Source organism: Vitis vinifera, chromosome 3 (genome assembly GCF_030704535.1).
Source record: "Vitis vinifera cultivar Pinot Noir 40024 chromosome 3, ASM3070453v1".
Classification (NCBI taxonomy): Eukaryota; Viridiplantae; Streptophyta; class Magnoliopsida; order Vitales; family Vitaceae; genus Vitis; species Vitis vinifera.
The window spans coordinates 19,280,217-19,293,292 of NC_081807.1; the positions used below are offsets into that span (position 1 = coordinate 19,280,217).

At 36.3% G+C, this 13,076-nt stretch overlaps 1 protein-coding gene across 6 annotated transcripts; it reads right to left on the bottom strand.

Moving 5' to 3' along the window:
• Positions 1-1,008: 1,008 nt before the first annotated feature.
• On the bottom strand, positions 1,009-12,174 carry LOC100266805 (uncharacterized). Of its 6 annotated transcripts, none has more exons than XM_002270066.4 (11): positions 11,844-12,174; positions 10,528-11,030; positions 9,987-10,076; positions 9,650-9,889; positions 7,245-7,466; positions 6,149-6,467; positions 5,754-6,052; positions 5,538-5,665; positions 1,895-2,001; positions 1,727-1,815; positions 1,009-1,635 (listed from the first exon to the last, which is right to left on the bottom strand). In XM_002270066.4, exons 1-11 carry the CDS (start codon positions 11,908-11,910, stop codon positions 1,540-1,542), a joined length of 2,160 nt encoding a protein of 719 aa, XP_002270102.1. In that variant the 5' UTR covers positions 11,911-12,174; the 3' UTR covers positions 1,009-1,539. The 6 variants fall into 6 exon arrangements, with proteins under 6 accessions (XP_002270102.1, XP_010648179.1, XP_010648178.1 ...); XM_010649877.3 differs by having other exon boundaries at positions 1,727-1,824; positions 11,844-12,044; XM_010649876.3 differs by having other exon boundaries at positions 5,523-5,665; positions 11,844-12,044.
• Positions 12,175-13,076: the final 902 nt, after the last annotated feature.

Sequence of the window (13,076 nt, forward strand, 5' to 3'; positions counted from 1 at the left end):
CATGCAATCCAAGAAAATTAAAATTCAGTGAGCATGTAAGCTTCTTTACTCATCACCAAGTGCTAATTCCACCATCCACAGACTCTGGCTTTCACAATGTCAGCCAAACTTGCTCTTCTGAAATTGTGATATCACAATCATTTCTAGTTCTTTAAGTCCATCAATCATATTCTCCACATTCTGGATAAACAAACCCATCTTCTTAAACATATAAGAGATAAAAATATTCAGGATGAAAACTAAAGAGGCATGAGTTCTCTTTAAGTCACATCACTCAAATCCTCTAGATTTTGGATACAAAGACCCATCACCTTAAATCCATAGGTGAAAGAAATCTGAGATGATAAGTAAAGAGGCATAAGTTTACTAGAAAACAGAATGTAGTGAGAACTAGACAAGCTCCACCACAGAAGTGCTAACTGGTTTCAGTATTTTCCATAGTACCATAACCAAGTAAGTTTCACTTTAATTAGTAGGAAACTGTTGTCTTTCTCAACAATCGAAACTTTTCAACAGCACTAAACAATCATGCCAAAAAACATAAAGTGTTTCACTCAAATTAGTGGAAAGCTATTGCCTGTCTTGACAACCACAGCTCTCTGATACTACTAAATAAATTCTGACAGAAGGTATACTGAAGCATGTTTTTCACTAAGTTATTTGGAAACTACAGTCTTTCTCAACAATCAAAATCAAAAGTCCACCAAGAGCAGCTCTTGTTGGTCATTTAAAGCAGACTTCTGTAAAGCTTTTTAATGTGTACTATTCGTCCTTGAGTTCAAGGGAAGGTCAAATCACAAGCTAAAGTGTGCCAAAAAAACTTCTATCATATGTGAAGTCTTGAAAAGAACAGGTCTTCTTAAATAAGCAAATCCACGTGTAAACCAATGAAAATTATGTATTATATGACACCTTATATGACCACCCTCCACTCAAATCATGGTTGGATGTTTATTATACTCCCACTTCAATTTTGTACTAGTTAGAGATAATAAACTTCAATACCCATCATAAAAGCACATCCCAAATAGCTTATTATGGGAGTTTCACAGAACATTCAATAATAGAGCAAGAAAAAGTGCATGTTCAGTAGCACTTCAAACTATCCACCTAACCAGATAGACAGAACCATCAGGAGAAACAGCATTTTTGTACATAGTGACTCCAAGAACTTTTCGTTCTCAAACACTCAACCAAGCAACAAGCGCATCTTGGTTCCTCTTTTAACTTTACCAATACAGAACCTCATCCTGGATAAATATCCTAAAATTACCAATCCAATAACCAATTTCAGTACAGTAGATGAATTGAATGAGTCCACAAACTACTTTCTGAAAGTCTTCAAGTAATCAGAAACTACTCCCACACACTAAAATTCATTCATGTTAACGCTATGGGGAGGCCATCAAGGTAAGCACCACTAAGTCAGCCTCCAAAGGAGTTGTTTTCTAACTTCAGGAACCTCCTTATGTATCTGAGATGTGCTTTTTGATGCACATGCATAGAAAATACTCCAGAGAAACCACAAGCAAACTCACCTTAATAATATGAACCTGAACCTGAACCTCGGCCACTCAAGTATCCATCATTCATGCGACGACTAGGGTAGTCAGAAGGGTAAGAACCTGTCCCTAGCTGAACAAAGAAAAATAGAACCATAAGGAGCAAATTCTAACACCAAGACCTTGAGCAGGACCATTTTTAAAGAACCAAAGATAAAACATACATCTGATCGAGAAGGCATGTAGTCCCTGGACATATACTCACGGTCATAGCTGGAATACATCCCTTCTTCATTCCCCCGGCTAATATCATCTGCAAGGACTGAAATTTATAAAGTAATGTCCAAAACATAACTTAGCCATCAAGGAAAAAAAAAACCATTTGCCAATACCTCTTCTGTACCCAGTAGTTGATGTTCTTGTCTCATACATTCCTCGAGAATGCCCTGAAGAACTTCGCATACCTCCATCATACCCTAGACGAGAACCACGGCCCATCCTAAGAAAATAGTTACAGCAGTCAGCCAAAAGAAGTATGATGCAAGAGTAACAAACCAACCATGTGCAAAAAATTAAGATTCTAGTAATTATGTCCGACCTGATCTGATGTGGTCAGGGGATAAACCCAATAGAGTCAATGGTTTTTTAGACCTGAGATTTTTTCCTACTTAAATTTTTCTGTTCTTGATTTTTAGGCAATTGTTTTTCTTTATAGTTGTCTTCTTTTTCTTCTCTAAAATAGCTGTAATTCTATATATAACCTTGCAAACATAATCCTGATTATGAAAGAGAGATACAATTTTTTTCCCTCAAACCTGCGATCATGGTATCAAAGCTAGGTTCTGGAATTGGTAAAAATTCAATCTTCTGGCTTTAATTGCCATAGATTCTCTCTTTAGTCCTAGGCACCATTGTTGGTATGATTTGATGTCAGGAGTTATTGAGGAGTAGATATTTGGCAACTTGTTCCATCAAACATTGACACAGTTGCTGCCACTCTAAGCCTTGCCTCATGGCACTAGAGAGACCCTTCATTGCAGATCACTATGCATAAGCTAAACAGATTGAATTTTCTCATATGTCTTGGTCTGTAAAGCTCTTCATCTTTATAAAAGGAAAAATGGGGTATTTGACAAGCACAATCAAGGCTCCAAGGGAAGATGATACAATTTTTTAAACCTGGGACTTGGAAAACTCCATGATCATGGCATTGCTAATGAATCCAATGGAGCTGAAGATTGGACAGACCTACATGTTTCTACTGAGCTAAAGAACTATGGCATGCAGTCGGTGAAAACTACTCTGATATAGGTAATTCTGCTCAGGCCTATAAATTAAACACAAAGATCCAAGAAACAAAGCAAGGTAGTCAGGGTGTAACTAAGTATGGGCCTGTGGCAGGAATTGGATCTGTTCTACGAAGAGGAGTGTGCTGGGGATAGTTCCCGTTTCAAGATGATGATGGAAAAGGAACATGTGTTTGACTTTTTGGCTGGACTGAATAAGGAATTAGATGAAGTTTGAGGGGAAATTTTTGGGAAAGAGCCTCTGCCTTCAATTCGAAGTCTCTCCGAGGTTAGAAGAGAAGAAAACAGAAGATCAATCATGATGGGGAATCCATCCTCAACTACCACTACAGAGAACTCAGCCCTTGTAACTACCGCAACAAAAGCTATGAATGCTGCAATTGAAGGAATTCAAAGAAAGCTGAAGAGAAACAGGTACAGTGTGGCTATTGCAACAAGCCACAACACAATAAAAAAACTGGCTGGAAGTTACACAGGAAACCTCAAAATTGGAAGGGAAACAAGTTTCTTAAAAAAGACATCCAAAGCATGCAAGCTGCAGCAAAAAACCAGTCAGTAAGGAGCGATTGGAACACCTATATAGGTTATTGAATCAGTCCCAACATTCTCATTATCCTTCACCCTCTTTTTCATTGGAATAAAAAATTAATTTTCTTAGTACTTTTGTGTTGCCTGAAAACAATGTACCCTGGATCATAAATTCAGGAACCATATGACCAGTTCATGTAACTTGTTTTCTACATACTCTCCTTGTCCTCATAAGATAGAGATTAAAATTGTTAATGGATCTTTGTTGACTGTTGCAGGAACATGGTGATGGGGGAAAGCCTTTTAAAGTTTATTCAAGGAAGAAAGGGAAGACCTAAGTAAACTTTAAGTAGAATTAATATTAATTAGAATTGAATAGGGATTGGTATTTGTTGGAGTCTAATTAGGATTAGCTAGTTGAGTTATAATATAATTAGAATTTGAGTCATGATAGGTTATTAGAGTCCTAGTAGACTTTGGATTTCTTAGAGAAGCCTATAAATAGGTTAATCAATGTAAATCAAAGGAATGAATTTGATGAATAATATTATACTTTCTTTCATTGCAAGGTTGCAACCCTCAATGGTGAGACTCCATTGATTTCTTCTAGGTGAGACTCTTAGAAGGCCTTAGTGATACTCTAAGGTTTTTTCATATTTTCTTCATTGTTTCTTCTTTCTCTCTATTTCTTATATTATAATTTTCTCTACCATAAAATTTATTCCTTGTTCCTCTCCTTACACCCTAAAAATAAAACCCTAGCCCACCTACCCTTGAGTGTAGGCAACCATCCTAGGGTTGTCCTACATCACATGGATTTGCCTCCAATATTTGAGAAGTCTTTTAAAACCAAAGGTATGTAAACTAAAAGGTAACTGGACTTGAAGAACACATGTTTTAATGGTGAGCTGGAGTAGGTGTATATAGATTTACCTCATGTATTAAAGAAGTCTTTTAAAAATGAGAAGGTATGTAAACTAAAAGGATGCCTTTACAGGTTGAGGCAGTCTCCTAAAACATGGTTTAATTGGTTTATTAGAATCCATCTAAGGCCATGGATATCTACAAAGTCAAGATGATCACACTATGTTCTACAAGCACTCAAGCAACGGTAAGATTGCTATCCCATAGTGTATGTTGATGATATCATTTTGACCACTAACAATCTTTCTGAATGGGGGAAATTATAAAAAAAATTATGGCCAAGGAATCTAAGATTGAGGATTTCAAGCAGTTGAGACATTTTCTTGATATGGAGAATGCTGGATCCTGTAGTGGTATTTTTGTTTCACAAAGAAAATATGCCCTAGACTTACTTAAGGAGAGAAGATTATTAAGTGGTAAACTAGTGGACATTCCTATTGATCTTAATCAGAAATTGGGGCAAGAGAGTTCAAGCTCAATGGCAAACAAAGGACATCATCAACAATTGGTAGGTAAACTGATTTATGTGGTGAGTCAGTTTATGCATTCTCCAACTGAAGAATACTTTGAAGTTGTCTACTGGAAAAAGGGGTCATGCAAATTCAAGCCTACACTGATATTAATTGAGCAGATAATATTAAGGATAGAATATCAACATCTAGGTATTGTATGTTTGTTGGAGGTAAATTAGTGACATGGAGGAGCAAGAAACAAACTATGGTAGTTCGAAGTAGTGCAAAAGCTGAACATCGTGTTGTTGCTCATGGAATTTGTGAACTTATTTGGCTATAGATGATACTAGAAGAGTTGCAGATTCCAAGCGAGAAACCTACGAAGTTGTGATAGAAAAACAGTTATTTCATCAAAGTGAACCTTAAGGGAGGACTCATCCGCATGCCACATGTTCCAATAAGAAAAAAGTTAGTGGGACATCTTCACCAAAGGCCCTTCAAAAGCAACCATTTGATGTCTTAACAAGCAAGTTGGAAATATTGGATATTTTTAACCAGCTTCAGGGGGAGTATGGAAAAAATAGGATTCTAGTAATTATGTCTGACCTGATTTAATGCAATCAATTAGGGGATAGAATCAATAGTATCAACAATTTTTTAAAACTATGATTGCTTCCTATTTAAATTTTTCTGTTCCTGATTTTTTGGCTATGGTTTCTCCATATAACTGTTTTCTTCTTCTTTTGTATGCTAGCTGTAATTCTATATATAACCTTGTAAACCTAATTCTGATCATGGATGAGAAGTACATTTTTTTCTCAAACCTGCGTTCACTTGTAGATTCACTTCCATAATGGTCGTCATAGGGCAATCCTGAATTGCTCCCCCCATAATCAAAACGGGCCCTCGAGTGCCTAATTGGAGGCTCAGCATAACGAGAATGAACTTCCTCCTAATGAAAACCAGTGAAACTTAATCAGAGTAGAGATTGCTACAACAAAAGCAGAAGGATTAAACTAGGCCTCAATAAGAAGACTCACCATTGCTGAATGGGAACGTTTTGAACTGGAAATAGAACCATAATCATGCCTATGACCATCATGATAGTTTGTGGGTCGTTCCAAATATCGGTCATAGTCATCATCTTCATAAAGAGGAGCTCTATGACCAGCAGCACGAGAAACATTTCTAGGAGGACTGTCCAAATACTCAGATCCACGTGAAGAGTAATTATCTTTATAATAACGCCTCTCTGTGGGGTCTCTAGCAAAAACAGCTGGCCTAGAAAAGGATTCATCACGTTGAATGTACTCCCTCTTCGTGCTGCTCTTTTCATAAACTGGAACAATCCAAATAAACTCAACATATGTAAGCTGATGATAAAGGAACCAAACAAAATGACATAATTGGTGTCAGTACAATCAGGGTTACACACCAGGTGACCTTCGACCGAAGGAACTCTCTGGGGAAGGAAATCGTCTCCTGCTCCCAACTCTAGTAGGAACCATCTCCATCATTGAGTGTCTATCCCTAGGACCAACTGGCCGCTTAAGACCACCATCATATGCTCCACGCGTTTGCATACTTCTCCCTCCACGACCTGTAAACTTCCAAGAATCCATGCGGGATGAACTAGATCCCCATGGAGCCTTGAAACCTCGACCGCTGCCCTGTGCAACTAGATAACCACCTCGAGCATGCTTAGCAGACTTACCTCTCTGGCGTGGCCTAGACAGCCTTGCTCTAACTTTCACCTGCAAGTAATGCATATATCTTGTGAAGGCATAAAGCATTTGCATTATAATAAAACTAAACTATCAAAAGAGTTTATTACCACATTTTCTAGAGGTCATATGTAAAAGCAATCTATTGAGTTCTATAAAATATTCAAAATCAGCCTACATATTTTCCTACTACCTTAAAAAAGAGTCTATTCTTCATTGCTTCTTATATATACAAAATCAACGTTGAAAAGTAGCTTTCAAGTCCTATCTACATGATTAGAAAGAACTTAAAGAACCAGAGAGGGAAGATATGATACCATTACAAAGGGTGAGATAGGAACTTCACTAACTTGGCCACTAACTACAAAATTGCTCACCAATTGATTCAAATGATGCTCCTTCAGCATGCAACAATATCCATGACTATCATGGCAGAAGAATTTTATACTTTTAGCCATTTAGAGCAAGTGTTGTAGGAAATTACACTGTTTGTTCAGAAGAACATTATAAGATAGAAGCGATTCATCTGTAATCCCTCCCGGACCAAATTATGAACATGAAATTTGAAAGAGCTAATGGTTCTGGAACATTACCAACCCCTAACGGAAGCTGGAACTCTAGAAACACAGGACATTTAGAATCACGACTAACCTTCTCTATGGTAAGTTCCACATAGATATTCATTTATATAATTTCTAATTATAAAAATCAGAAATCAAATATTCTACAATGGTTGAAAAGTCATAAATGCACTAAGATGCTCTAATAAACAAACAATAAAGCGAGCATGGAACCACAACAACTCACCAGCCTTTCTCCATCAACAAGCTCAGAATTATTAATACTGTCAACACAAGCCACAGCAGAATCATGAGTGTCAAATGTCACAAAACCAAAATCAGTTCTTTTAGCAGCTGGCATATTTCTTGCAAGTTCAATCTTTTCAATCCTCCCAAACTTTTTAAGATAATCCCTGACACGATCCTCATCCCAAGTAGCAGGCAACCCATCAAGGAATATCGTCCTGACCTGGAAAATGGAAAGCATAAAATTCCTCAGAGACATTTCTAAAAACTTAAAATAACCAAAATCATAACAAGAAATCACGTTTGTTCAAGAGAAAGTAAAACAACAAACTATGCAACAGAATTTCCCATCATCTGGATGCAGCATGGTTATTAACAAGTGCTCCAAGTATTAAGATATAGTGAGCACTTAAATTGAAAGAAGCAACATATCATATTGAATTAAGCAATACTTAGACATAGAAAGCATTTCTATCAGAGAATTGGATCTGGACAAAAATTGTGAATGCCAAATAAGAACATGGCCTAGCCTAGTTAGGCTAGTGCACAAGTTTAAGTTTGGTTAAGCCAAAATGAACTGAAGCTTCAACAAGGCTGGCTGAACTTTGGTCATCCCTATCAAGATACAACCATTCGAACTTGAACAACAACCCAACACTTTTTATTTCTTTCTCTCACTATATAGTTTTTTCCCCCTTTTGTGGGGTTCTTACACCTTTAATTTATTCTCTGGTACATGACACGTTTTTAAAACACATTAAAAAGAATTAAGGATAATTGATGTGATTGCATTGCATTTTCAAAAAGGAAAAAGGGTATATCATAAAATAAAGAATAGACAAAGAGTAGAATTTAATTTATTGCCCAAAAAAGAGTTGAAACAAAAAAAGAGTAAAACTTAACCTTGTAAGACAGTTATAACTGATAATTCGATGGTTGTTTCTTAGTTCTTCCCTGACCTATATGAATATAACCTTGTAAGACAGTTATAACTGATAATTTGATGGTTGTTTCTTAGTTCTTCCCTGACCTATATGAATATGATCCTGTTCATTTTATCCTCACTTATCTATTTTGATAGACTCACAATAACTTCAATAACAATTCATTTCTTATAAAAAGGAAAAAATAGCAAACAATTATTTATTTGCATTTTTCTTTTATCTTGAAGGTTGCATGAAACAATTTTGTTTAAAGAACTCAAGCATTGGCGTAGCAACTGGACATTTGTCTTATTGCTATTGCATTCCCATGCCTAGACATAGGCATTGGAGAGGCAAGGAGTAATCATGGTGATGCTTTGACCACAATACAAAGTAACAGTAACAACTCAAAGTATTAAAATTGTGCCACATACATTTTCACTTTTCTCAGGACAAAAGTTTTTGGTACTTAGAACAAATTTTCCTCATGTTCTACCCCTCTGCATAACATCTATACACATGATTTTTCGCTTTCAAGGTATTTCCTTCTGTGTCATAAGCTAAGACAACTTGATCAAGCAAACTGCCCCACAGAAAGGGAAAAATAACGCAATGTATAATTACACAGGCCCACATATGCCAAGTAAATAGCAAGAGATAATACCAAAGGACTAAAACATCAAAACTCTACTTGGTTCTGAAACATCCTTGATTAAGAGAAAAAGAAACTACTCAGATAGGAACCCAATATGTATACAAGAACAGTACGAAATAAATATGCAGAAATATTAATGCTATAACAATTATGAGATTTTCTAATCCTTGAAAATGCATCAACTTTTCGCATATAAACCACCAGTAATCCTTCCTATGTTTAAAATAAATCATTTGCCTCTCATTGCTTCAATTATAGCAAGTAGATGCACAAATCAGAAACAAAGCTAAAGACTTAACTGAAGAATAGCAAGAAAGCACAGAAGAAAAAACATATGAAAGAGGTAGCAGAAGGTCCATCGTTATATAAAGGAGGGAACTGTGGCCTTTATTTTTATTGGTATAGATACAGAAGGTTCCGTCAAAATTTTACAAGATAGGGGGACAAAAAACAATTTGATAGGTGAAAAACATGGAGGTAGGTACAGCAGTAAAGGTAAATGATTTTAAGGGGAAGGAGTGAGCAGGTCCCATTAACAATAAACTTCCTTATGTCAGAAAAAGCTCAAAAGGAATGAATATACTACCTATAAATCTGATTAAGATGGGAAAGAAAGTAGGTGTTGTAAGCTGCATGAACGTCTAGTTTTTGATAGAAAAGGGCAAACAGTCAATGAACATTAGCTAGAAGAAAAAGAAGAGGAAGAAGAAGAAGGGGCATCAATTTTGTTGTTGACAGATAAGAAAACGCTCTAAATTCTTCGGCAGATAGCTGATATCAGATGAACCTTTTAAAATTAGAAAAATGATATGCGAAATAAGCATATACCTGTGACATGATTTCGTCATCAGGTTCTATGAAAGTGTCTGCAAATGCAACTCTTGCTGTTCGATCTGTACCGAACACAACATCCCTCTTTTGCAAGCGTTTGCAAGCTTCCAAGGCATCTGCCCTGGAAGAGAAATCCAAAAAAGCAAATCCCCGATTCATGCCCTCATTTTTGGTATCTTCAACCAATGTCAAGTCTTCATACTTGTCAACACCGTAGTATGCAAGCTTATCCTTCACCTATAAAATCAAAAACGTCTAACATAAGCTACGATATTCACATAAATTTCTGAGTAGCAATCCAAACCCAGAAATCCAATGGTTCCGAAACACTTACAGCTACTTTTGTCCATGTCTTGCATATGTTACCAACAAAGAGTGTGTCACTGTCCTGACTTGGAGCTACCCCACATTGCTTTCCATTAATCTGACAATTAAACTCCATAGTCACATGGGATGATCTCATCACAAATCAATAGGTTTCATTTTGAATTAACAAAATGGAACTAAGGGAAAGAAAAGTCTCCTTAAGAATATCTTATTGTTATTTATCAATATGAATGTAAAATTGGCATTCTTCTCACAATATATGGGGAATTTCTCTTTTTTCTGTAACTCTATATGAAAGGAGTGTGACCTAGCATAGTGAGCCAACATTCAAGAGAGCAGCCTCCCAGAAAATAAATGAATGAAGCAACTTCCTTCATTGTGGGAAATTTTCAAATTCATTCTTACAAAGGATCAATCTCCAGGTGCTGAATGTGTCAGACCTGAAATGGGTTTACTGGAGCCACTTTGGGGACTTACTTTTTTGAAGCATCAAACATAGAATGCTAAGAAGAAAATCAAGAAAAGAAAGAAGGGGATAATCTCAATACCACTGGATGCTTAAGTTCATTGACAGCACGCCTAGCCTGCTCAACAGTTGCAAACCGTATGAAAGCAAAGCCCTTGTTCTTCTGAGTAAGGGCATTCTTCATAAGTCTCACTTCAGTGATATCACCCACCTGTCTGAAAAAGTGAAAGAGATCATCTTCTGTGACATCTCGGTCCAATCCACCAACAAAGACCTCAAACTCCTTACGCTTTCGACGCTCTTTAACTAAATCATGATGCTCGTCTTCATACCCATCCATCATCTCCTCATGTTCACCTCCCACATCATCCTCACCCATATCCTCCTCTTCCTCATCCTCGCCTTCCATCATATCTCCCATCAGGTCATCATCTCCATCAATTCTCTGTTCCCGACATTCCTCTTCTGTTCCCATATAATGCCCCATATCGTCTTCTGCATCAGACTGTGGGTCATTATCTTCAAGCTCCAACCTTTCTGATCTATCCATGTCTCCCACAACAAACTCCTTCTCCTCCTTTTCCTCTGATACAAAAAGATAAAAACAATCAGGCCCCACTTCTTGCAATCAAATATAGTTAATAACAGCTTCAAAGGTTAACAAGCATAATCATGGAAGCTGGTTGATCAGAAAGAAAAATTTTCCTTGAGATTAACACACAACAGTCTAATAATTTGGAAAAACAAAAACTACCCAAGTGTTTTTCCCCTTTTTCTTTGAAGAAATTGGGTGACACAGAGCTGAATCTCAGTGTATCAGGCAACAAGGCCAAACTACAGAACAATTTCTGATTACCACATAGCAGAATTTTGAAAGGGCTTATGCAATGAGCTGTTTGGCTTAGTAATGGCATAAGTTAGGGAATAATTACCATTGATAAAACAAATTGAACCCAAACACCTGTTTGGCTCCAAAGAAATCTCAAGAAAGAATTTAAAAGTTTCATGCTTGTGGTTGGCCTGGTGGGTGGAGGTTTTTGCTTTCTCCACTCCCAAGTCAAAATCGCCTTTTTTTTCGCGTTTTCTCAGCTACCAAACAGAACTGCACTTCAACCACTCTAGTAAAACTAATCACTCTTCCAATCATCTTCACTCGCACCCCTAAAAGCAACGCGTGAAGATCTCGATAACAAACCAAACAAGAAAAACTGAGCCTTTCTCCCCTGTTTGTTTTCCAAGAAAACCGAAGAAAAAAAAGGAAAAACAAAACCCCAAAATTCTAACTCTGACTCATCGAAAGGATACATACTAGCCTGTTATAGTTACTTTCAAAAAACGAAAATTAAAGACTCGAAAATCATAAATTTTCTCGGCAACCAAACGGAATCCTTTCACTACCTCTTGGAGGCTTCTTCTTGAGAGCAGACGCTGTCGAAGGTCGTCTCACGGCGGCTCGCGGCGGCATCGGCGGTCGATTTACGGAGACTGGTAGAGTCAAAGCGCAGCGTTTTGAGAGTGTCGAGAGGCAAAACGCAGCGTTTTGGGAGGGTAGGGTGTTGAGGCGGCAGAGACTTCGCTCAATTATTATGGAAAGCTACTGTGAGAATGGTATTCTATAAAAGCTTGGGTTGACTCCACAGCGTGAAATGCACGCCGTTGATCCTCGCCGTGATTTGATCTAAGCCGTCGGATTTCAGGAGTGGAGCCCATGGGAAAGCGGACGGCTTTTTCCTTGAGAGAGGTGGAGCTTGGGATTGAATTAAAGTATAGGGTCCTAAATGTAATTAATTAGGATTTATTAACTTTTGAGTGATTGTGAGAGTGTTACAAAGCGTTTTACATTTATTTTTTAATTTAGAAACTATCGATAAAATTAGTATTTAAAATTTGAATTACAATTTTTTTTTAATTAATAGGATAAATTTCTCGATCATAAATCACATGCTTTGTAACATGATTTATCTTTATTTAAAAAAATAATAATTTTCTTAAGCATATTTCTATTTAATTAAAATTTTAAAAATATAATAATTATCTTTATTTTTAATGGGAAAATATTTTGAATGTAATATCCTACCGATTTCTCTATAAGTTTTGTTGACTTTTCAACGTTGACGGGTAAGTCACCCATGTTTTTGGTCTATTTGATAAGAATAACATGTGTGTGAATAGAGTCACAAGAATCAATTTATTTTAAATTGTTTTAAAATTTGTGGGAATAAAAAAAATTCTGTATTTTTATTATGAAATTTAAAAAAATAAATAAAGATAAATTACTGTAGCATCCGAGTCAGGTAAAGGATAAAGTTATTGATAAATAAATTTAAGTTTTTCTTAATCATATAAATGTGTTTTAAAATCGTAAAAGCTTCCGTGAAAGATGTCTTTCTAGTCCCACAATTTCGTAAAACATTGTATTTTCATGGGAAAACATAGCTTTAAGTTCAAAAGTTAACTACGGGTCATTACGATTACCTAACATAATTTCCAAAATAATTTTTAAAATTATTAAAACAAAATTTTAAAAATAAAACTACAACCAACCAAACTATTTTTCATTTAAAGAAATTTTTAAAATTATTTCCAAGAGATACAACTTCTCTTAAAAATTGAGTCTCAATCATATATAAA